General features: G+C 42.2%; 1 protein-coding gene and 1 long non-coding RNA gene across 3 annotated transcripts; both read right to left on the reverse strand.

Annotated features, from left to right (window-relative positions):
- Positions 1-1,535: 1,535 nt before the first annotated feature.
- On the reverse strand, positions 1,536-2,314 carry LOC115428801 (uncharacterized). 2 transcript variants are annotated; one of them, XR_003936684.1, is made up of 4 exons: positions 2,188-2,314; positions 1,965-2,095; positions 1,819-1,885; positions 1,536-1,700 (listed from the first exon to the last, which is right to left on the reverse strand). It is a non-coding gene; the product is annotated as an uncharacterized LOC115428801 (long non-coding RNA). The 2 variants fall into 2 exon arrangements; XR_003936685.1 differs by having other exon boundaries at positions 2,206-2,298.
- A 7,003-nt stretch (positions 2,315-9,317) lies between these two features.
- Positions 9,318-17,101, reverse strand: LOC115428797 (uncharacterized). Its single transcript, XM_030148020.1, has 2 exons — positions 16,216-17,101; positions 9,318-10,629 (listed from the first exon to the last, which is right to left on the reverse strand). Exon 2 carries the CDS (start codon positions 10,622-10,624, stop codon positions 9,611-9,613), a length of 1,014 nt encoding a protein of 337 aa, XP_030003880.1. The 5' UTR covers positions 10,625-10,629; positions 16,216-17,101; the 3' UTR covers positions 9,318-9,610.
- Positions 17,102-22,388: the final 5,287 nt, after the last annotated feature.

Raw genomic sequence — 22,388 nt, forward strand, 5'->3', positions numbered from 1 at the left:
TGGTCCCTTTCGAGTTCAAAACGGCGATTTACGTCTAAAGGTGACAAGTTTGCAGCCCTGGGACATCTTAAACAGGTTTAATCGATGCATAGTTTACCCTTACCGAATAAGGCCATATTACAAAGTAACTAGAAACTTACAAAAGGAGAGAAGCTACCTGCTCAGACGCAGTGCGGCTACAGCACAGCCCCCAGGCAGCGTGTTACCCCACACGGCTTTGCGTAGCCGTTTCGCGAGGGAAAAATACCTCATCCAATACACCCCTCTGATCCCTCCACATACAACGATACAAACGGGCCCACCACCTCCCAGAACCCAGGATCCAAGCACTTCATGTTGGCTGAATGCAGGCCCCGCTTAAAATGGATAACTAACCCTGGGATGCGTGGATATTCTTGGCTTATTCTTGGCCCCTCGGGTCGAACTGGCCTCTAGATGTGTGTCGTATACTCCCCTTAATGGTGGCCAGTGTCGTGGGTAGCGGAGACTTTCAATATGACCCTCTCTGTTCAGGATGGTCCTCCCCAACACGCTAGCTTTCACGACCACATACAATGTTAAACCAAATCTATTCTTCCAATTTGCATTCAGGATCTCTACCGGTATTATTTGTATTTTGGTATTTCAATTCCGTTTTATTAAAAAACGTTTAACACATAGAATTTTTTCCAAAATAGTTTTTTTCAAATGACCAACAGCATGCTAACATCAGCTAATGCTAGCTGATTAACAAGCTAGCTGGAAAGCATGTATTTCAAACACAACTATTGCCTAATTTTTCCGACAGTTTTGACAAAAATAGCACCCACCGTCTTCGCAGTAAAGGATACACCTACCTTGTCCGTTTCACCAAGAAAACATTGCGAGCCACCCATGGATATATTTAATAGGAGCCACCGCGACGACGAAGGCACACTTCTCTTCAGATCCAAGCTGTAGCACCAGACTGGCTTGAACTGGTCTGAAATCCAGCCTACAATCCCGCCCAATAAAATTTGCTTTCGATCAACACTTTATATTTGTTTTGTCATTACAGGACCACCACTCAGACAAAATAAATACTAAAAGTGTTTTCGCTCAAAGCAATAAATCTGTATTGTATACAGTGCTATGATTATATTATTTAGTACTTATTTGTCAACTAAAAATAAAAGGAAAAAATAAAGTATATAGCAATTACTTAAAATATCTGAAATCAAAGTTTGGTCTGCAGCACTTATTACAGTGTGCCAAAAAGAAATATCTGTCATGATTATCTCAACTTTATAAAAAAAAAAAACACAATCCAAACAATTTTGAATAAGCTCATTTTATTATTGTTTAGCTAATTAGAAGATGGTTGTTACTAAATTTGGTTATTTAGTTGACATTTTAGTGTATGTAGTCATTTATTAATTATGTTTTAATAAGTGACTGTTTCCATAATTAAATAATTACGGAATTTTTAAGGTCTTGATGAACATGAAAAAAAAACTTCTTTTTTTTTTATTTTTTATTTTTTTTACTTTTCATAAATATATATCCCATGGACTTTAAAAGTTCCTCAGTTATATATTGACCCAGAGAAGCACATGTGTTTTACGAGTTTAATGATAGGGAGTGAATGTAAAGAAAAACACTTATCTTCATGTTTTAGTCTCCCCTTGGCAACACCATTAATCTGGACAGTCCTGGAGCCTCATGCCTCTTCTTTGTAGTTCCTATATATGACACAGCACATCCATGTGTGTATACCTGCAGTAAATGTTGTAAATGATAATTTAATTTTGTCAATGTGCTCTTCAATCAAATATTGAAAAATGATTTCAGTAAACTCACTTTTGGTTCCTCATTCTAGAAGGACGGAGACTTCTGGAAAATCACTGGTACTGATGTAGCAGTGTTCCTGCAAGCATACATGGAGTTAGGATACAATGAAAAGACAGAAAGGTACTGGAGTAGCTTTGAAGATGAACTTTTCCTACTTGTGTTTGTGATTATGGCAGGATCATGAACAGGAAGGGGGGTGCCTATTGCTTGCCCACCCCACTCCCACCCCCTTTGCTATGCAAGCCATGATACTTCTGGAAAGAAAAGCCCTGGACCCATCTTGTTTCTGTATAGACATGAAAGCGACAGCCATGATGCTGTAGTTATCATATCCATGCATGTAAATATGTACTTGGGTGGCAACAGAAAGGTACAAACATGACAGTGAGAATTCACCTTCATTAAAAATATCTCCTACTGAAGGCTGATGATGGTAGGATGCACAGGAAGCACAGGGTTTGCAGGCTGTAGAAGATGCTTCTGGAAACAATGAATCTGGAACCAACTTGTGCCTGGATTTTTACTACAGGATCATTTCAATAAGAAAAAAATAATGTACTGAGTACTAGCAATGATCACAGTTGTGAAATCTGTTTGATTAGGTTTGGACAGGCAAACAATTTGCAAAGCAAGGTGTAGTTACAGCAAAAAAATGTACCTCAATGTCTTTTCGTGGGATGGCTTATCAGGGCTTAATCTGCCAACATCCCTTCTGACTGACAGGGATGTGGTAAAGCATTTAGTAGGATACAAAAGGAATTTATCCTACTTTTGAATTTTGTCAAGTTTGTGTTCCAGTTTAGTAAAAAAAAAAAAAAAAAAAAAATTGTGCCAATTATTGAATTTACAATTTGTGGTTTTGTTGAAACCAAAACATGGCACAAATTTCCAGCCAGTACATAGCCCCACAACATCATACAGGAAAATCACATAAAGCATTAAGTGATTAAAAATAAAATATTGAAATATGTACAAATAGATAAATGTATAATATATGCAAGTATTACACATAAAATCAAAAATAATTGTTCTACAGCAACAGGATAAAAGAAAACATGATTAAACACAATGTGTTTTTTTTAAAATATAACACACAGTGGTTGTAAAATGAGGTAGTACAAGGACGAATATAGATGTGACCCAGACACTATTTGCTGGTAGAGAAGGAGGTGTTGACATTATTTTCCTCTTGCAGACCCAGAACATAGTTATAAATAGACATAAATAAATAGTATAAATAGATACAATAATTTAATAAATAATATAAATAGATAAACAGATATAAATAGAAATATATGCAAGTGACATGATTGGTGGAAGAGCAGGAGGTGTTGACATTATTTTCCTCTTGCAGATCCTGAACATAGTGTGATGAACATGATTTTCCCAATACAGATGGTTGAATCAGCAGTCCACAAGACTTAGACCAAGTCGCTGACACCTCAGGTTTGTTCGAGTAAGCCCACTCTGAGGTGTCAGTGTTACACTCAACTACAGCTGTGGCTGAGCATTCCAGGGAGCACTGAGGAGGAGGCAGTGAGGGAGATGTTAGACTTTGATATAAATAAATAAATAGTATAAATATATGGACAATAAGTTAATAAATAATATAAATAGATTAAAGCTGCAAGCAGCATTGGGCGGGACCTTGCACCGGACATTCTGCCTCCTGTGCGTTCCGCCTCCCGTGACTGTCGACACCTCAGCTCCACTCACACCTGTCCGTCCCGATACGAGCTCCCACTGTTTAGTGTCCGTCATCTTTACATCCCTACAGAACACCAGCAACCCTCTGCTGAAAGCACTATAACTTTTTAATGAGGCTTTTATTTTGGAAATCCTTACTGTGTATGTGTGTGTGTGGGAAAGAGACAGAGTTACTCTGAATGAATTGAAATTATACAAATAGTTGAACATAAAAGTCATGATTTACCACATTTCAGGCTTTTATTTTGAAAAAAACCTATTGTGTGTGCGTGTGTGTGTGTGTGTCTTTGAGAGAATCATTTTTAATGAATTAAAACTGTAGAAACACTTGAGTGTTTGGTATAAAAACGGAGAAATTATTTAATAGTCATTATGTATTATTTTAGATAAGGCTTTTATTTTGAAAAACTGCACTCCTTGTACACTGTAATGTGTGCAAAATGTCAAATATCCGCAACACAATGCAGAAAAACCTCTTTTAAAATGAACGGGGAAAAAAAAAAAAATCACTTAAACTGCTTGGGATTTGAATCAGGGTCCTCCTGTTCAACAAACAGCAGCTCTAACCACTGCACGATACACAGACGCTTCACAAGATGCACCAGCAAGAGTTTCATTGGGATTTTATTCAATGAGATCAGTAAAAAACAAGTACTCTTCAAAAAATCACGATTATTCCATAACCGTAGGTCGTATCTCAAAAATTCTTTCAGTTTTGGATTCTGCAGACTTGTGGGAATTTAATGAGATATAACTTTTGTGAAAAAAGTTGGAAATTAATAAGCAATAATTGCAGAAACGTAGAGTAACTTTGAAAGGCAGATTGCCAACTTCCTGTTGGAGTTAGCTCATGAGTGTCAGTGTATGATTTGTTGGGCTCAATCAGACCAACATTTTGGCATTTGTTTCATGTTTCTGTGACATTCCTACTGGCTGCTAGGGCAGTTTTTGTCTATTTTTTTAGTACATAGGTGGCGCTACAGAGACCATTTTGGCACCCAAGGGGTTAATTTTGATACTGAATCAAAGTGTTCACCAGCCATGACATGCATGGCAAATTTGGTGAGTTTTGGAGCATGTTAAGGGGGTCAAATGTAAGTCTAAAGTGGAAAAAGTATGAAAATAAACAAATTGTTATAAATCAATAACCGTACATCGTATCTCAAAAATTTTTGCATGTAAGAGTTGTGGTGAGTCCCGTGAATGGATAGATGTTTCACATGTGGGGAAAAACTCCAAAGTGAAAAATGAGTTCCAAACATCGCAACTTTGCGGGCTTCAAAAAAAAAAAAAAAAACTAAGACAGTTAAGACTAAGTACTTAACTTTTTTGAGGAGGAATCACTCTATCTTTTGGTGCTATTTAGAAGTCAATACGACATACAGTGTCATACGAGTTAGTTTTAAAAATTTTATTTTGAAAGGCATATTGCGAACTTCCTGTTGGAGTTAGGTCATAATGGTGTTATGGAAAAAATAATACTCTTCTAATTTGTCTAAAATGAAGAAGGGTCAGTTCAAGCGATCAGTGTCTTCAAGGAAGAAACTTTATTGGAGCTCCAATAAAGGGGTACAGATCAGAAAGAGGCTGAGGCTGTCTGTCTGAGAGTCCCAAGAATCATCTGAGTTTCTGTGTCTTATACCAGCACCAGAGGGACCCAGAACTCAGAGATAAGGCCTCTCTGAGAGTCTGTGAGATCTCAATTTTACCCCCCTCCCAAGTGTCACACTGGTCTGTGGCCTAAACACAACAGATAAGAAAGGTCATAAAAGGTTAAGAATTTACAGGTGCCATGAACTACAAAGAAAGTTATCCACTCTTATGTGATCTATGCGAAGACACATGGAATAGATGTAAAAGCCTATGTGACAAATAGAATGCATGCAAATATATATAGAATACATGTAACTTCCTCTACAATGATCAGTGTATTATTTGTAGTGCTTCATCCAACAAACATTTTGGCACTGGTTCCATGTCTCTACAACATTCCTTCTGGCCACTAGGGCCGTTAAGGTTTTTTTTTTTTTTCATAGGCGGCGCTAGAGAGCACATTTTGGAAGTTATGGGGTGAATTTTTTCATTTTATCAAATTTTTCGCCAGGCCTGACATGTTTGCCAAGTTTGGTGAGTTTTCGAGCATGTTTAGGGGGTCAAAATCCAGGTGAAAGTGGTGGAGTAAGAATAATATCAAAACGAACGACAAACAATAGGGCCTTGCTTGCAGGCAAGGCCTCTCACTGTGTGAGAGGGCCTTACTTTCGGCTCGGTCCCTAATAAATAGATATAAATAGATAAATATATGTGCAAGTGACATGACTGGTCAGGGCCGGACTGAGACTCATTTTCAGCCCTGGAGTTTCATACCTCAGACCAGCCCACTTTAGATCACGACCAATTATTATTAAAATTATGGAATTATAACCTTACATGTTAGGTCTACACACTGTTCTGCAAAGCCTTGTAATTCAGTGTATTTTCTAAAATATTTCCAATTCAGTGTAAGTAAAGGTTGCTTCACAATGTGGATTTATTTCAACAGTGAGTGCACATCGACATCTCCAACATTATTATTCCTCACAACACAACAATAACAGAATCTATATTTTGTTCTTATAAGTGTTAACATTTTTCAAACATTTAAAATGTTTGAAATGAAATAAAAGAATATATAAAAATATTAAATAAAAAATAATACAAAAAATAAAGCCTGCTGCACTTTCTAATAACTCTATCATTTTTGTATCCTCTGCAACAAAAGACTTCCATCACAACTTAATTGCGGTTTGTTCCATCTTTGCTATTCAAAACTTTTAGTATAGTGATATTAGGGGTTTGACGAGGATGATAAGAAAAAAATGTCTGTATATCCTGTGACTGAGGGCGAGCAAAGCAATCAAAGCTAACAACAGACTCATCTTCATCTGTCTCATTTGTGCCTAGTGGTTCAGGGTTCTGCTGCTGAGCTGCTCCTCTGTCATCAGTAGACTCTGCTCTCCCTTTCACACTTCCTCCAGTTTCCCTTGACGCGCCTGCACCTGGATCACAATAAAAAATAATATCTACAGACATTTTGACTTAACCAATTCAGATATTTACACTGGCAAAATATGCAGGCTTATTTAATATTACTTTATGCTATTGCCTTTCAGTTGTGGGCTTTGTGTATTTACTGTCTCACTTTTAATAATAAAAAAAAAATAGGTCAGGACTATGGTTTGGGTATAGAAAGTGGTTTTACTGGAACTAATGCTTGTTCACACAGTCTGTTCCAACAGCTCACCTTTTCCTTCCATCCTGACAGTCACTACTGGCTCCTGGCTCTGCTTCTGACACTAAAGCACAGTTTAAAAATGCTCATAATTCTCAGCACAAATCTTCTATTTTGCAAAGCCTTGGTGTCAGTTTCATTCATGTAGTGCTGAATCATCTAGTATCTCAGAGCACCTTTCATACTGAACAGGCCTACACCATACTCTTCATTGGAGCCTATTTATTCTAATAATCTTCCCTCTATGAGCAGTTCTACCTGCCCACTCTGGACTTGTGGGCTCATGGCTGGTGTCTATATATATATGTATATATATATACAGGGTGGGGAAGCAGAATTTACAATGAACATTTTGTTGTTTTTTTCTCAGCAGGCACTACGTCAATTGTTTTGAACCCAAACATATATTGATGTCATAATCATACCTAACACTATTATCCATACCTTTTCAGAAACTTTTGCCCATATGAGTAATCAGGAAAGCAAACGTCAAAGAGTGTGTGATTTTGCTGAATGCACTCGTCACACCAAAGGAGATTTCAAAAATAGTTGGAGTGTCCATAAAGACTGTTTATAATGTAAAGAAGAGAATGACTATGAGCAAAACTATTACGAGAAAGTCTGGAAGATACTATTAAAGAAGAATGGGAGAAGTTGTCACCCGAATATTGAGGAACACTTGCGCAAGTTTCAGGAAGTGTGTGAAGGCAGTTATTGAGAAAGAAGGAGGACACATAGAATAAAAAACATTTTCTATTATGTAAATTTCTTGTGGCAAATAAATTCTCATGACTTTCAATAAACTAATTGGTCATACACATTCTTTCAATCCCTGCTTCAAAATATTGTAAATTTTGCTTCCCCACCCTGTATGTGTGTGTGTATATATATATATCCAGGTGACATGACTGTTGGAAGAGTAGGAGGTGTTGACATTATTTTCCTCTTGCAGATCCAGAATATAGTGTGATGATCATGATTTTCCCAATACAGATGTTGGAATCAGCAGTCCGCAAGACTTAGACCAAGTTGCTGACACCTCAGGTTTGTTCGAGTTAGCCCACTCTGAGGTTCAGTGTTACACTTGACTACAGCTGTGGCTGAGCATTCCAGGAGTACTGAGGAGGAGGCAGTGAGGGAGATGCTTGACTAAGATATAAATTAATCAATAAAGTATACATATAAATAGAATAAGTTAATAAATAGATATAATACATGAATAGATATAAATACATAAATAGATATAAATAGATACATATATATGCATGTAACATGGTTGGTGGAAGAGCAGGAGGTGTTGACATTATTTTCCTCTTGCAGATCCTGAACATAGTGTGATGAACATGATTTTCCAAATATGGATGATGGAATCAGCAGTCAACAAGTATTAGACCAAGTCGCTGACACCTCAGGTTTGTTCAAGTTAGCCCACTCTGAGGTTCAAGTGTTACACTCGACTAAAGCTGTGGCTGAGCATTCTAGGGAGCACAGACGAGGAGGCAGTGAGGGAGATGCTTGACTCAGACCCAGAACATGATTTGATGAATAATGCCTTTGTCAATATGGATGTTGGAATCAGCAGTCCACAAGACTTAGAACAAGTTGCTGACACCTCAGGTTTGTTCGAGTTAGCCCACTCTGAAGTTCAGTCTTGCACTCGACTACAGCTGTGGCTGAGCATTCCAGGGAGCACTGAGGAGGAGGCAGTGGGGGAGATGCTTGACTCGTAAATAAATAAATAAATAAATATAGATAGAATAAGTTAATAAATAGGTAGAAATACATAAATAGATATAAATAAATATATATATGCAGGTGACATGATTGGTTGAAGAGCAGGAGGCGTTGACATTATTTTCCTCTTGCAGATCCTGAACATAGTTGTGAGGAACATGATTTTCCCAATACAGATGTTGGAATCAGCAGTCCACAAGACTTAGACCAAGTCGCTGACACCTCAGGTTTGATCAAGTTAGCCCACTCTGAGGCTCAGTGTTACATTCGACTACAGCTGTGGCTGAGCATTCCAGGGAGCACTGAGGAGGAGGCAGTGAGGGAGACGCTTGACTCAGACCCAGAACATGACTTGAAGAATAATGCCTTTGCCAATATGGATGCAAAAGCATACACAGACACCATTGTTAAAAATGTAGAATAAAAAATATGGATGTGAATACATTTAAATATATACAATATAAAACTCCGGCTTCCTCCCACCATCCATAAACATGCACTGATAGGTTAATTGGTTAATCTAAAATTGCCCATAGGTGTGAATGTGGGAGTGATTGTTTGTCTCTATAGGTCAGCCCTGCGATGAACTAGCGAAATGTCCAGGGTGTACCCCACCTTTGCTCCTATGTAGCTGGGATAGGCTCCAAGCGACCCCCTGTGACCCTAGTGAGGATAAAGCGGGTTCAGATAATGGATGAATGAATGAATGAATGAATGAAACAAAAAAAAATACATCTGTATATATCCTTTTCAGTCAGAGCAATGTTATATTGCACTGATTACAACAAAATAGAAATGATTTAATAAACATCTGGGGTCCAGCCCCATCAACATAAATGACATTTTGTTTCAAAAAACATTGACATATAAAAGCTAAAAGTGGTATGTACTGGCTGGTAAGGAACACTTACAATGTCAAAATACAGTAAACAGGCTCATGATAACTGTAGTATGTCTGTAGGACTCCAGATTGAAGGCAGATTTCAGGTATATATGGATCACATACGTATATGCGATCCAGGAGTGTGCGCTTTTCAGTCATTACATTTGTGACAAGTTGTGTGAAGCCTCTGGACTGAAACAGCTCGTTTATTGGTTTTCTGCCTTGAGATAAAAGGTTCTCATTAAAGTCACCACAAACAATGATACGGCGATGACTATGTTAAGAAAATCCAAGAGGTTTTTCATGTTGGGTAAAAACTTGTCAAGACTGTAGTTTGGAGGCCTGTACACAGCTGCAACCATTGCTTCAAGTGGTTCCTCAATTTTGACAAGCACATACTCGAGGTCAGTGACATTAAATATGTAGGTCTGAGGATGTGTTTTAATATGTGCCTTGAAGTACACTGAAACTCCTCCTCCATGTTTCTGTGCCATTTGAGGGTATTTGGTGTAACAAACATGTCGGTTGCGTGTAAACATGTTGTACCCTTCTAGGTGGACAATTGGAGAAACACATGATCCATGCAAATGTGTTTCTGTTAGACACAAAATGTCAGCCAGTCTGAGCTCATGATGACTTTTGATGTCCACAATATGAGATTCAAGCCCTTCTGTGTTGTGGTGGATGATCTTTAGGGTCTGAACAACTGGGTCTGTAGTTTTGAAGTGCTCCAACAGCGGCGTGACAGTGTGAAATGAGGCTCGTGGCATATTTTGAAGTGCAGCAGTGATGAGAGGATCTGCATATATCTTGTTTTCATTATAATCAACAATATGCAAACCTTGAAGTAAGGTTGTGCGACTGAGAGCTACATATCCCATTCCAGACTCAAACACATATTTTAGAGACACAACCGCTCTCTGCATTGTCATGCCTTGCACCTTGTGAGCTGTACATGCAAAGGCTAATTTGATGGGAAACAGCTGGTGAACCACCCCTTTTTTGGTCATATTTTCCTCATTCCTTTCAATGTAGACCAAGTTATCAGATGCACCTTGTATCTTTTTGCGAAACTTTTGACCAGCACGAGGATTGTCCAGTTCAAGACCAATTACACACACTGTATGGATTGCAGATTGTGTGTTGGTGCCTATGTGTCTTATTGTTCCAAAAGTTCCATTTACAATACCATCCTCAACATCTAAATTTCTTGTGACCATGACACGTGACACAAGCACACGGTGAACCCAAAGCAGCCCACAGGATCAAGTCTTTTACTGGTTTATTAACAGGCAAACAAGATTCAGACAAGTGGCAGATGATGGGACGGTCAGGGCAGGTGGAGGTCAAGAACCGGGGAATCCAGACAAATCCAGTAGGGACAGACAGAGCCGTGGTCGGAAGGGAGTTTGGTATCCAGGGCTGAGACGAACAGGCTTGGTCAGACAAAGGTGGTTCGGTACCGAGGGCTGAGGACAGGTAGGCATAGTTGGATGAGTGGGTTCAGGGATTCCAGACAGGCGGGTCAGTCGAGGCATAACAGGTTCAGGAATGGAGATTCAGACTGGGTACACTGGATAGTAACACTGGGTTAACAATCTGGCGACATACACATGCAGAGGGAGAGGTTAAATAGGCCCAGGCCTAATGACAGCAGCTGGGAACAACAGTGAACGGAGTTGAGTAATTAGGGGAAAGGTCAGAGAGATGAGAGATGTGAGAGAGAGGAGAGAGAGAGAGAGAGAGAGAGAGAGAGAGAGCAGAGCAAAGCAGGTAGAGATTTGACAGAACCCCCCCTTAAGGGACGGCTCTTGATGTCCCAAACAAAAAAACAAAAAAGGCAGGGAGGGTGATGGGGGTCTGGAGGAGGGTCAATACTCTTTGGACATGGGTTCCTCTTCAGACCCAAACCCCTCCTCTTCGTCCAACAAAGACCCCTCCTCCTCTGATGGCGATCAGCGTGGGGAGGAGGAGAAACCACACCACTGTCCACAGTGTGGCGGCGGTTGTTGGATGGCTGATCTGGGTTCTGGCGGTGAAAATCACGAATCAGCTGGGCATCCAGAATCTGACGGGCCGGGACCCATGACCTCTCCTCAGGACCATACCCCTCCCAGTCCACCAGGTATTGGAGACCCCTGCCTCTACGTCAAGGACGTAGCAAACGGTGTACAGTGTAGGTTGGTGCTCCATCAATGATGCATGGAGGCGGCAGTGGCTGTGGATCTGGTACCAGGGGAAACTCTCTTACTGGCTTTTTCCTGGAGACATGAAAAGTAGGATGAATGCGCATGGAGCAGGGTAGCTTTAATTTAACAGCAACCGGATTAACAATCTTCTCGATGGGAAACAGCCCTATGTATTTAGGGGCCAATTTTTTGGATTCAGACTGGAGGGGCAGATCACGAGTAGACAACCAAACCTTCTGCCCCACCTGGTATTGAGGGGCCTGTGACCGGCGACGACTGGCAGAAAGGGAATATCTTTCTGCCGCTCGCCTTAAAGCGGCTCTGGTCTGGACCAATGTCCATCTGCAGAGGCATTCATCCGCCGCTATAGAAATGCCCTTTCTGCCAAACTGATTCAGCCTCTGCTATGGGGAAAAGTGGAGGCTGATAACCATTGGCGCATTGAAACGGGGTGAGTCTGGTAGCGGAGCTGGAGAGGGTGTTATGGGCGTATTCAACCCATAACAATTGTTTGGCCCAGGTCGTCGGGTTCCTTGAAGCCATACAACGGAGGGTGGTTTCCATCTCCTGGTTCATCCTCTCAGATTGTCCATTGGATTGGGGGTGGAGCCCGGATGATAGGCTGGATGAAGCCCCGAGCAACCTGCAGAACTCCTGCCAAAACACCGAGGTGAACTGGGGGCCTCGATCAGACACCACATCCATAGGGATGCCGTGTAAACGGAAATATTCTGCAGAACAACTTCCGCAGTCTCCTTGGCTGAGGGAAGCTTCAGCAAGGGAATAAAATGAGCCATCTTGCTAAAACGGTCTGCGACCGTTAGAATGACGGTGTTACCTTATGAAGGAGGCAGTCCAGTGACAAAGTCTAGGGCAATGTGTGACCAGGGGCAGTGAGGTATGGGCAGTGGGCGAAGCAGACCTGCAGGAGGGCGACGAGGGGTCTTATGCTGACTACACACCGGACATGCGTTGACAAACTCAGCCGTATCCCCGCCAGGGAGGGCCACCAGAACTGTCGTTGTAGCACCTCTGTAGTGCATTGGATATCTGGGTGACATGTGAGGTTAGAACCATGTATCCATTGCAGAACATCTGACCTGAGTTCTTGAGGAACAAACAAACGGTTCTGGGGGCAGGTACTAGGGCCAGGCTGATCCTCCAATGCGATCTTCACCCGTTCCTCGACGTCCCAGGTTAGTACCGCCATCCAGTGGGTGACAGGTAGAATGGGTTCCGTCATTTCACCGTTCTCCTCTTCAGCCAGGAACTGACGAGACAGAGCATCAGGCTTAATGTTGCGGGAACCTTGCCGGTACGAAAGTGAAAAGCTAAACCGAGTAAAAAACAGTGACCACCGAGCCTGACGAGAGTTGAGTCTTTTGGCTGTGTGAATGTATTCTAGGTTTTTATGATCAGTCCAAACCAAAAATGGAACCTTTGTCCCCTCCAGCCAGTGCCGCCATTCCTCCAGGGCTAGTTTCACGGCCAAAAGCTCTCAGTTACCGATGTCATAGTTTCTCTCCGCTGGAGTTAAGCGTCTGGAAAAGAAAGCACATGGATGCATCTTTTGATCATCAACAGCTCTTTGTTAAAGCACCGCTCCCACCCCCACATCAGAAGCATCCACCTCCACCACAAACTGTCTGTCAGGGTCAGGAACCCGTAGGACTAGTGCCGTACTGAAGCGGTCCTTAAGGTGTCTGAAGGCTGTGTCAGCGGCCTCTGTCCATATGAACAGTACCTTGGTGGCGGTCAGCGGAGCTGCCACTGTGCTGTAATTACGGATGAACCTCCGATAAAAGTTTGCAAACCCCAAGAACCTCTGCAGCTGTTTGCAGGATTCAGGGACGGGCCATGATTTGACAGCTGATACCTTGGCCAGGTCCATCTCGAGCTGATCTCGTCCCACGATGTAGCCCAGGAAGAAAACGGAAGGAACGTGGAACTCACACTTCTCTGCCTTGACAAACAGCGAGTTCTCCTGCAGCCGCTGAAGAACCATCTGGACATGGAGCACATGTTCCTGCTCAGATTGAGAGAAGATCAGAATGTCATCCAGATAAATGAACACAAACTTGTTTAACATGTCTCTTAACACATCATTTATAAGTGCTTGGAAAACAGCAGGAGCATTAGTCAACCCAAACAGCATGACCAGGTACTCATAGTGACCAGTAGGGGTGTTGAAGGCCGTCTTCCACTCATCTCCCTCCCTGATCCGGACCAGGTGGTAGGTGTTGCGGAGGTCCAGCTTAGTGTAGATAACAGCCCCCTGTAAAAGCTCAAATGCCGATGAGATGAGTGGAAGAGGATATGGGTTTTTAACAGTTATGTCATTCAGCCCTCGGTAATCAATGCAAGATCTAAGTATCTTATCCTTCTTGTCCACAAAGAAAAACCCCGTCCCCGCCGGAGATGAAGATGGTTGAATTATGCCCGCAGCTAACGATTCTTTAATATCTATATAAAGTCTCCATGGCTTCCCGTTCAGGAGCTGACAGAGAATAAAGCCGACCCTTAGGGGAAGTAGTGCCTGGTAACAAGTCTATAGCACAGTCATAAGGGCGGTGTCGTGGCAGGGACATAGCCCTGGATTTACCGAAAACCTCCTTGTAATCATGGTATTCAGGAGGACATGAGACAGATCTATGGCCAAACAGGCACTTACTGTGGTCCCTGGGTGGGGGGACTGCTGAAGACAAACTGTCTGACAGGTGGGGCTCCAACTCAAGATGGAACTTGTGGACCAGTCAATGTGTGGGTTGTGTCGCCGGAGCCAAGGGTAACTCAGGATCAGAGGAATCTGTGGAGACTGGAGAATAAAAAACTGGATAGTCTCACTATGATTACCAGACAGTTGCATCGGAATGGGTGGAGTTTGGTGTGTTACTGTTCCCAGAAGGTGACCGTCCAACACACTTACTGACTGAGGCTTAGGCAGAGCTACCCGGTCAACCCCCAGCTGTCTGACGAGCTCCTCGTCCATTAGACTCACATCAGCTCCAGAGTCAATGAATGCAATGAGCGTAACAGGCTCCAAAGCTGGTAGGAGCTGAACGTGAAAAAGAGGACAGGAAACAGGAGCAGAGAAATGGGAATGGCTCAGCAGAATGCCCCCTAACTTTGCTGAGCCCTCCCCTTTAGCTGGACATCGGATCACGAAATGTCGGGGCTGACCACAATAAATGCACAGATTTTCCCAACGTCGACGCCCCCTCCTCCACAGAGAGGCTGGTTCAGGGGTTGGACGGAGGTCGGCTGACGAACCCGGGTAGCTCACCGATGGATGTTGGTCTGTCTTCTCCTGTCATTGCTCCCCCCCCATACCCGCATGCGTCTGTCCAGTTTGGTGGTTTTATCTATGAGACCATCGAGAGAATGAGGCAGATCAAAGGAAACTAGGTGATATTTTATCTGTGGTGACAAACCACTCAAAAAGGCGTCACACTGAGCCTCTGTATTCCAAGAGCTGAGGCGAGCCTGGGTGCGGAACTCCATGGCGTAATCTGCCACTGACCGGTTCCCCTGTTTTAAACTCATGAGACTACCTTCAGCATCAGGTCCCTGCAAGACAGGTCCGAATACCTTTCGCAGTTCTTCAGAGAAGGCCTGGAATGAAGAGCAGGCGGGAGTCCCCTTCTCCCACTCCACCGTTCCCCAAAGCTGAGCTCGGCCCATCAGATGGTTAATGGCGAACGCTACCTTGGCGGCTTTGGAGGAATAGGTGAATGGCTGGAGAGCAAACAGGATAGACCAGTTAGTAATAAATGAATTACAACCTTCTGGACCCCCGGAGTAATGCTCCGGCTCCCCTACCCAGGGCTCGGAGGCAGCCCCAGAGAGTGGAATCAGGGGGTGACCGGAGCCGGAATCACCGCTGTAGGAGCTGACGCTGCCTCGGGGTTAAACACCCGGTCAGCGATTCTTAGTACTTCCAGTGAGAGGACCTTTAATGAGTCCATAATCTCCTGGAGAGTCTGGTCGTGTCGACCCACGAGCACTCCCTGGCTGGAAAGCGCCTGACGGAGGCTGTCGGTGTCTGCTGTGTCCATGTTTGGCCAGATTGTACTGGCACAAGCACACGGTGAACCCAAACACAGCACCACAGGATCAAGTCTTTTCACTGGTTTATTAACAGGCAAACAAGATTCAGACAAGGAGCAGACGATGGGACGGTCAGGGCAGGCGGAGGTTGAGAACTGGGGAATCCAGACGAATCCACTAGGGACAGACAGAGCCAGTGGTCGGAAGGGGGTTCGGTATCCAGGGCTGAGACAAACAGGCTTAGTCAGACAAAGGTGGTTCGGTACCAAGGGCTGAGGACAGGTAGGCGTAGTCGGACGAGTGGGGTTCAGGGATTCCAGACAGGCGGGTCAGGTCGAGGCAGAACAGGTTCAGGAATGGAGATTCAGACTGGGTACGCTGGATAGTAACACTGGGTTAACAATCTGGCAACATACACATGCAGAGGGAGAGGTTAAATAGGCCCAGGCCTAATGACGGCAGCTGGGAACAACAGGTGAATGGAGTTGAGTAATTAGGGGAAAGGTCAGAGAGATGAGGCGATGTGAGAGAGAAAGAGAGAGAGCAGAGCAAAGCAGGTAGAGATGTGACAACATGTGCTCCCAAAGCGGCTTAGATGTTGTCTGGTAATTCCCTCCTTGTTCCTTTGATTATTTTTCCCTGCAAAGTCATTTCTCCTGTGGCTGGGTCTTTTATGTAATCCTCTGCAGGAATGTTGATGACGTTTGAATGTAGTGCAGTGACTGTCATAGTATGTTTTTCTACTTCTTTGTTGGTCGCAAATATGTGAAATGCATCACGAGGACAATATTCATGGTCGGTGATAGCTTGGGCAAGCAAGGCTCTGTCACTGTCACTAAGAGCTTCTTTCTTTTGCTTCACTCGTAGCCGGTTCAAGAGTTCAGCAAAAGCCAGATCGTCTTTTTGGCGCAAAATCTCTATGATGTAACCATTTTAAAGTGATCTCGCCAGAAATCCAACATATCCTCCTCATACACAGAGAGGTCTGGCTTTACAAATAGGTGGTAGTTGGTAAAAGTCTCCCACTGCCAGCACAGACATACCAAAGAGTTTTTTGTTGCCTTTGATCTGCTGTAATCTCTGATTAACAAAGGCAAAAAGGCTTTGAAACCATAGAAATTTCGTCAATGATTAAAATCTCTGCATTGGATAGGGTGGCTCTGACTTCATCCAATGTTTACCCAGACCTTGATAGGGTGGTTTCAAAGATTTGGGTAATTTAACAGTGAATGCAATGTTTTTCCAGAGATGTTGAAAGCCGCAGTGCCAGCAAATGCAGTCAGCAGCACTGCGGGCATGGACATATCTGCTTCATCTCAGAATCTAGACAGCTGTCAAAGAAGTTTTGTCACCTCCTCATATATGCATTTAATTAAGTGGGATTTGCCACAGCCAGCTCCCCCAGAGACAAAGTATAAGAATTGCTCTAGATTGTGATCCCACATATGCTTCAGGCACCAGTCGCGGTGTTAGGACTGGAAGTATGAAATCTGGACCCAAAAGCACGACCAGCAGACAAAAATACAATATAGTTGTGTTTATTAAACACAGACAGGAAATACAGTTCACATAAAAAGGTTTTGGGTGAGTCCTCAGTGAACTGTCTATGCAGATTCGTCACGACGTCCGAATCCAAAGGAGGAAACCCACGGCCCGGGTCGGGAGCACACGAGGGGAACCCGACTAGGAGAAAAGAGAGGAGCATCAGGGGACAGACCAGGTCATACACAGGGAGACTAGCAGACAGGCAACAGTACATAGGGGAAAAGGCAGAATCACGTACCATGAATCCGGGCAAAAAGGTCGAACACGGGAGTGGCTGGAGAGGCTGAAGTACAGACAGGGGGTCAGGCAAAACTCAGCAGTCGAGGAAAAATCCGGGTCGGAAACAGACAGGCAGGCAAACAAACAGGATCTGAGGAAATGCTGGTAAGTAGACACACCAAAAAGGAGGAATACGAACTGGCAACAAACAGGGGAAAACACAGGGCTTAAATACACAAGAGGGAGGGAAGACAATGAGACACAGGTGGAACGAATCAGGGCGGGGACAGGTAATCAACACAGGTGACACAATCAGGGAAGGGAAGTAAAAACACCAGACATGACACATGAGGGAAACTTAACAAAATAAAACAGGAAATGACAGACAACATAAAAGACAGACAAATCCAGACACAGTCTGGGAGCCGACATGACCAACACAGTCTCACCTCTTGTGCGTTGAAAACCGATGCTTGGTCAGGGCCCCTGTACGTTCTATACTGACGCAAAAGGTGTCTTTCGGCGTCCTATTCTGGCGCAGGGGGCTCTCCATTAAAACTGATACAAACCCACTGGCCGCAATATTTGACGCTCAGAGCAAGCGATCCAGCTGTCCATTCACTTAAGTGTCAATGCGTTATTTCTTTGATTTCTGTCTTTTGTGGTGATATAGGCAACGTTATTCCACCAGAAATACACCACTGCACTAATGTTTTCATGTATGATCTTCAGTATTATGAAGGGCTCTTATTTAAAACCAATACAAATCCACTCGCGGCGGTATTTGACGCTCAGTGCAGCGTTCCTGCCGTCCATTCATTTCAGTGTTATTTCGGACATTTTAAAATGATGACAAAAGCAGCATTGTTCACCACAGAGAGCCCACCTCATTAATGGGATGATTTTGGGATCATCAATATTCGTGTTGTCCCGTTTAATTCTGGCAAAACTGAGTTTTTGCTCAGTGAGGGATCTCTGGAGGCACTACACTACCCACAATTCTCAGATTACGACTACCGGAAGAAGGTATACCATTACACGCAATATGGAAAGCGTCATTAAAAATATACTCCGACAGTTTAAAATGATGACAAAATCAGCATTGTTCACCACAGAGAGACCACCACATTAATGGGCTGATTTTAGGATCATCGATATTTGTGTTCTCCTGTTTGATTCTGGCAAAACTGAGTTTTTGCTCAGTGAGGGATCTCTGGAGGCACTACACTACCCACAATTCTTAACTAGACGAGGGATGTCATTACAAGTAACCTGGAAAGCAGTATTATACAGTTTATTTAAAAAAAAAAAAAAAAATACAGTTTATTGCAGAATTATACAAAATGGGAATGGGAGCTCTTCAAAAGTTTTCTGACAACCAAACTAAAGCTTAAAAGCATCAACATGTACACTAGTTCCGAATAAGTGTTGTTTACTGGGGGTTTCTCAAAGCCAAGGAACATCCTCTTTTTTCCTCACAAAGAATGTATGTATTATTCAACAACAGAACAATAAATCCGCAGAGCTGTGAGGAATGGCTTTCACCGGCTGCAGTGCATCTTGGGACTCGCAGTTGATACTGGAATAGCGTTTGGCGTGCAAGACTTTTTGCGCAAAACTCAGGTAAGTTGAGAGAACTGCATCTAATCCTTTTAATCCTGACAAATTACGAGTATAATAAAAGTGATTTATCTGTTTTTAACATTGTTATAAGCAGTAGACACTAGACTAGACACTAGACTTAGGGTTTGTTTCTTTATAAAAAATGATCAGTTGTGTCATTATTAAACATGACAGATGCTAAGAAACCTAGCAAGCTACCGTTAGCTTGTACGGAGTACAGAGTCAATCAAGTTTTTGGGAGAGATTTTACTTTAAGAGATGTGCATAAAACTTGCATGACAGTTGCCAAGATGTAACAAAATTACTCTTAACAGGCACCTGCACAGATAGACCCCTAGTGGTGCTCAAAGCACCTGCCCTTTTGCCTGCAGACTGACGCAAATGCTTTTAATAGAGGGCTTAAAGCATGGCTAAAAGCAAAACAACAGTGCTCACATGTATACACACAGACTACTATTTCATTATTAATATTATTATTGTTGTGATTATGAATTTTGCTTGTTGTATTTCCTATTGTTGATCATATGCTCTGTGGTTTTAGAAAAGCCGCCTATGGACTGGTGTTGAAAAGTAGCATGTGTGCTATGTACATCCAAAGCATCTGGTCTGTCCTCTGGGACAGTCTCAATGTACTTGTGATGTCCATATCAAATTTATAAAATTAAATTAAATTTGAAAGTTTAATATTAAAGTTAATATAAATTTGAGTTCTTGTGAGAATTCTGCCCACCTGCCCCCGCCACACCCCTCCCTCCTCCTCCTCCTCCTCCTCCTCCCCTTAGCACTCATACAGTGCTGAACGCCAAGCCAAACTGCTATAGCCTACTTCTCTGACCCGCAGCATCAGACAGGCTTGTAAAGACAGTGTTTGTGCAATCCCCTGACATTGTTTGGTGATAAATTAACCATAACATTAGCACCGCTGAAAAAATTATGTCACTACTGGCCCAACATTTCCTCAAAAACAAACAAAAAACCTCACGAAATCTGTAACTTCAAAGCCTTGTTCAGCTGTTTACTGGCATTTGTTATGTTTAGTGAAGAGAGAGGGAGAGAGATACAGGTAAGCAGGCAGGCAGAGAATTTATAGACAGTTTATTCTACAAATTAGACAAGTTCATTAGTTTTGTTTCATTTAAAATCCTAATTATTGAAATGAAGGTAGGTCTGAAGTTGAGCTACATGACAGTCTGGTGAGGTATATTGTGGTATATTACTAATGTAATATTTATACTTCAACTCTGTCAAAAAACATTTTTAAAAAAAATTGCGCACTGGGTTGTCAGCTTTATAGAAATTCTCTAAGTCACTCTTGATTATGCCCTTTTTTTTGGCTTGAGCACCTCACCCTAAAATGTCTGTGCACGTGCCTGACTCTAAAGGAGTGTTGCCAATCATATAATGATTTTTAAATTAAGCATCACATTTTTAAAATGAAAATTCATGTTACCTTTGCCTACAACAATTGACAAGTACCTAACTAATTTGTTAATGTTGACTTCTGCTCTTTTCTCTTAACAGGTCCTGCAAAATTGTAATCTTCAAAACTAAACCAATCCCTTCCCATAAACAAAACTAAAAGACACTTTTAAGAGCCACGTCTCTCTTGTTAATCTGTCCTTGTTGTGCTGTACCTGTGTGTTGCTGTATCTGTCCATCTGTGTCAGTCTTTCTTTTGTCTGTGTGTTTCTGCTCCTTTATAATGAGTGATTCAGAACTCCAGGATTTGTTACAGAGTGTGGATGACCTGGTTGATCAGGGAGATCTAAGCAATGATCTCAAGGAGGTTGATGGCTTGCTTGGTGATATGCAGAAAGCGAAAGCAGCAGCACCAGTGTCCCCTTTGCCAAATGTTAGGTGGAGGAAGAGAGGCAGTGACAGGAACTTAATCCACACAAGACCACGATCAATCAGGAATCAGTCCACTCAGGGTTAGTATTGTTATTGCAAGTTGTTATTTCAGTAGATAATTTTAATAAATAATGATTTGGTTTTCTTTGTTGTTTGTGTGGTTTTTTTTTTTTTTAATTCTCCTGTAGCTGGTTACCGTGAGACCACTCCTCGCCTAGTCAGTTCTGCTGACACCAACTTTGAGCGGGTCTGTGCTCCAGAGACTCTTGGTATGTACATTTTTTGGTCTAAATTAGCCCTTCATGTAATTCTCAAAGTTTTTACACTTGTATTTATGTGATGATTGTGATACAGAGTTAAGATGTAAACTATATCTTTGTATTTTAACACACATTTATCAGAATTTTACACACAGCAGTTAGTCTGTTGCCTCTGACATTTTTGTGCCATTTTGTCAGAGGGTTTTCTATAAGAACTCCAGCAGTCTCTTAGGGACGAAACAGGAGATGGTATTGAAGCACCACCTTCTCTTCAAGCTTCATCAGACTGGGGCACACGAAAAAGCCATATTTCAGAGAGCTGGAGGGCAGAGAGACCACATTTGGTTAACATGACAGTGGCAAAAGAAAATGTGAAAAAACACATCTGCCAACAGTGTTGTGTCAAACCAGCTGTTATTCGTTGTCGGGATTGTCGACCTCGCCCCTTCTTCTGTTCTGCATGTGATGTTGACATCCACACCAGACACCCCCTTCCCAACAGAGATGCCAGTACTAAAGGGTTCTACCATCCGTTACCCCCATCAGCTGTCATCCAAAATGATGTCTTCTGCCCCTGTGGTAAATTCTGGTTTGTGAGTACAAAATATGTCTTTCTTGGATTGTTCAACACGTCATGTTTAAAATCATGTCTTCCATTACATTTATGTCTGTTCGTTCAGCACGACTTGTACCAGTGGAGATCCCTGGCAAAATTTGTCATTGTCCAACAGAGTCATTGAGAGTCAAAGCAGGAAAAGCTGTAGCTGTTATCACAATGGATGGTGGGAATTTCCTTCTCTAATTATAGTTTTAATAATGTTTTTAAGTATTCTTTATCCTTTTTCAGAAACTCCATGATTGTTAACAGGGTGGGTGAAAAGTAAGTAGGCATTATAAATTGGTGATAATATTCACATTCCTATTTTAGATTTATTGAAACAAATGATACATGTTCTTTATTACATGGGAAAATTAAAGTAAATCTTCATATTTCAACATAAGCACCAGTGGCGTCAAACAGTATCCTCAAACGGCCAGGAATGGAATGAACAACTTTCTGAAGGACGTTGTCTGAGATATCATTGAGAACCTCCTGAATCCAGGACATAAGAAATTAGGAAATCCCCATTAGTGTTGTCTGTTTAAAAAATGTTTTTGTCATAACTAAAGTGATACTAAAAATTCTGTAGGCAATTTATAATGCCTAGTTACTTTTCATCCACCCTGTATATAAAATCTTAATGACTATT

Source organism: Sphaeramia orbicularis, chromosome 11 (assembly GCF_902148855.1).
Source record: "Sphaeramia orbicularis chromosome 11, fSphaOr1.1, whole genome shotgun sequence".
Lineage (NCBI taxonomy): Eukaryota > Metazoa > Chordata > Actinopteri > Kurtiformes > Apogonidae > Sphaeramia > Sphaeramia orbicularis.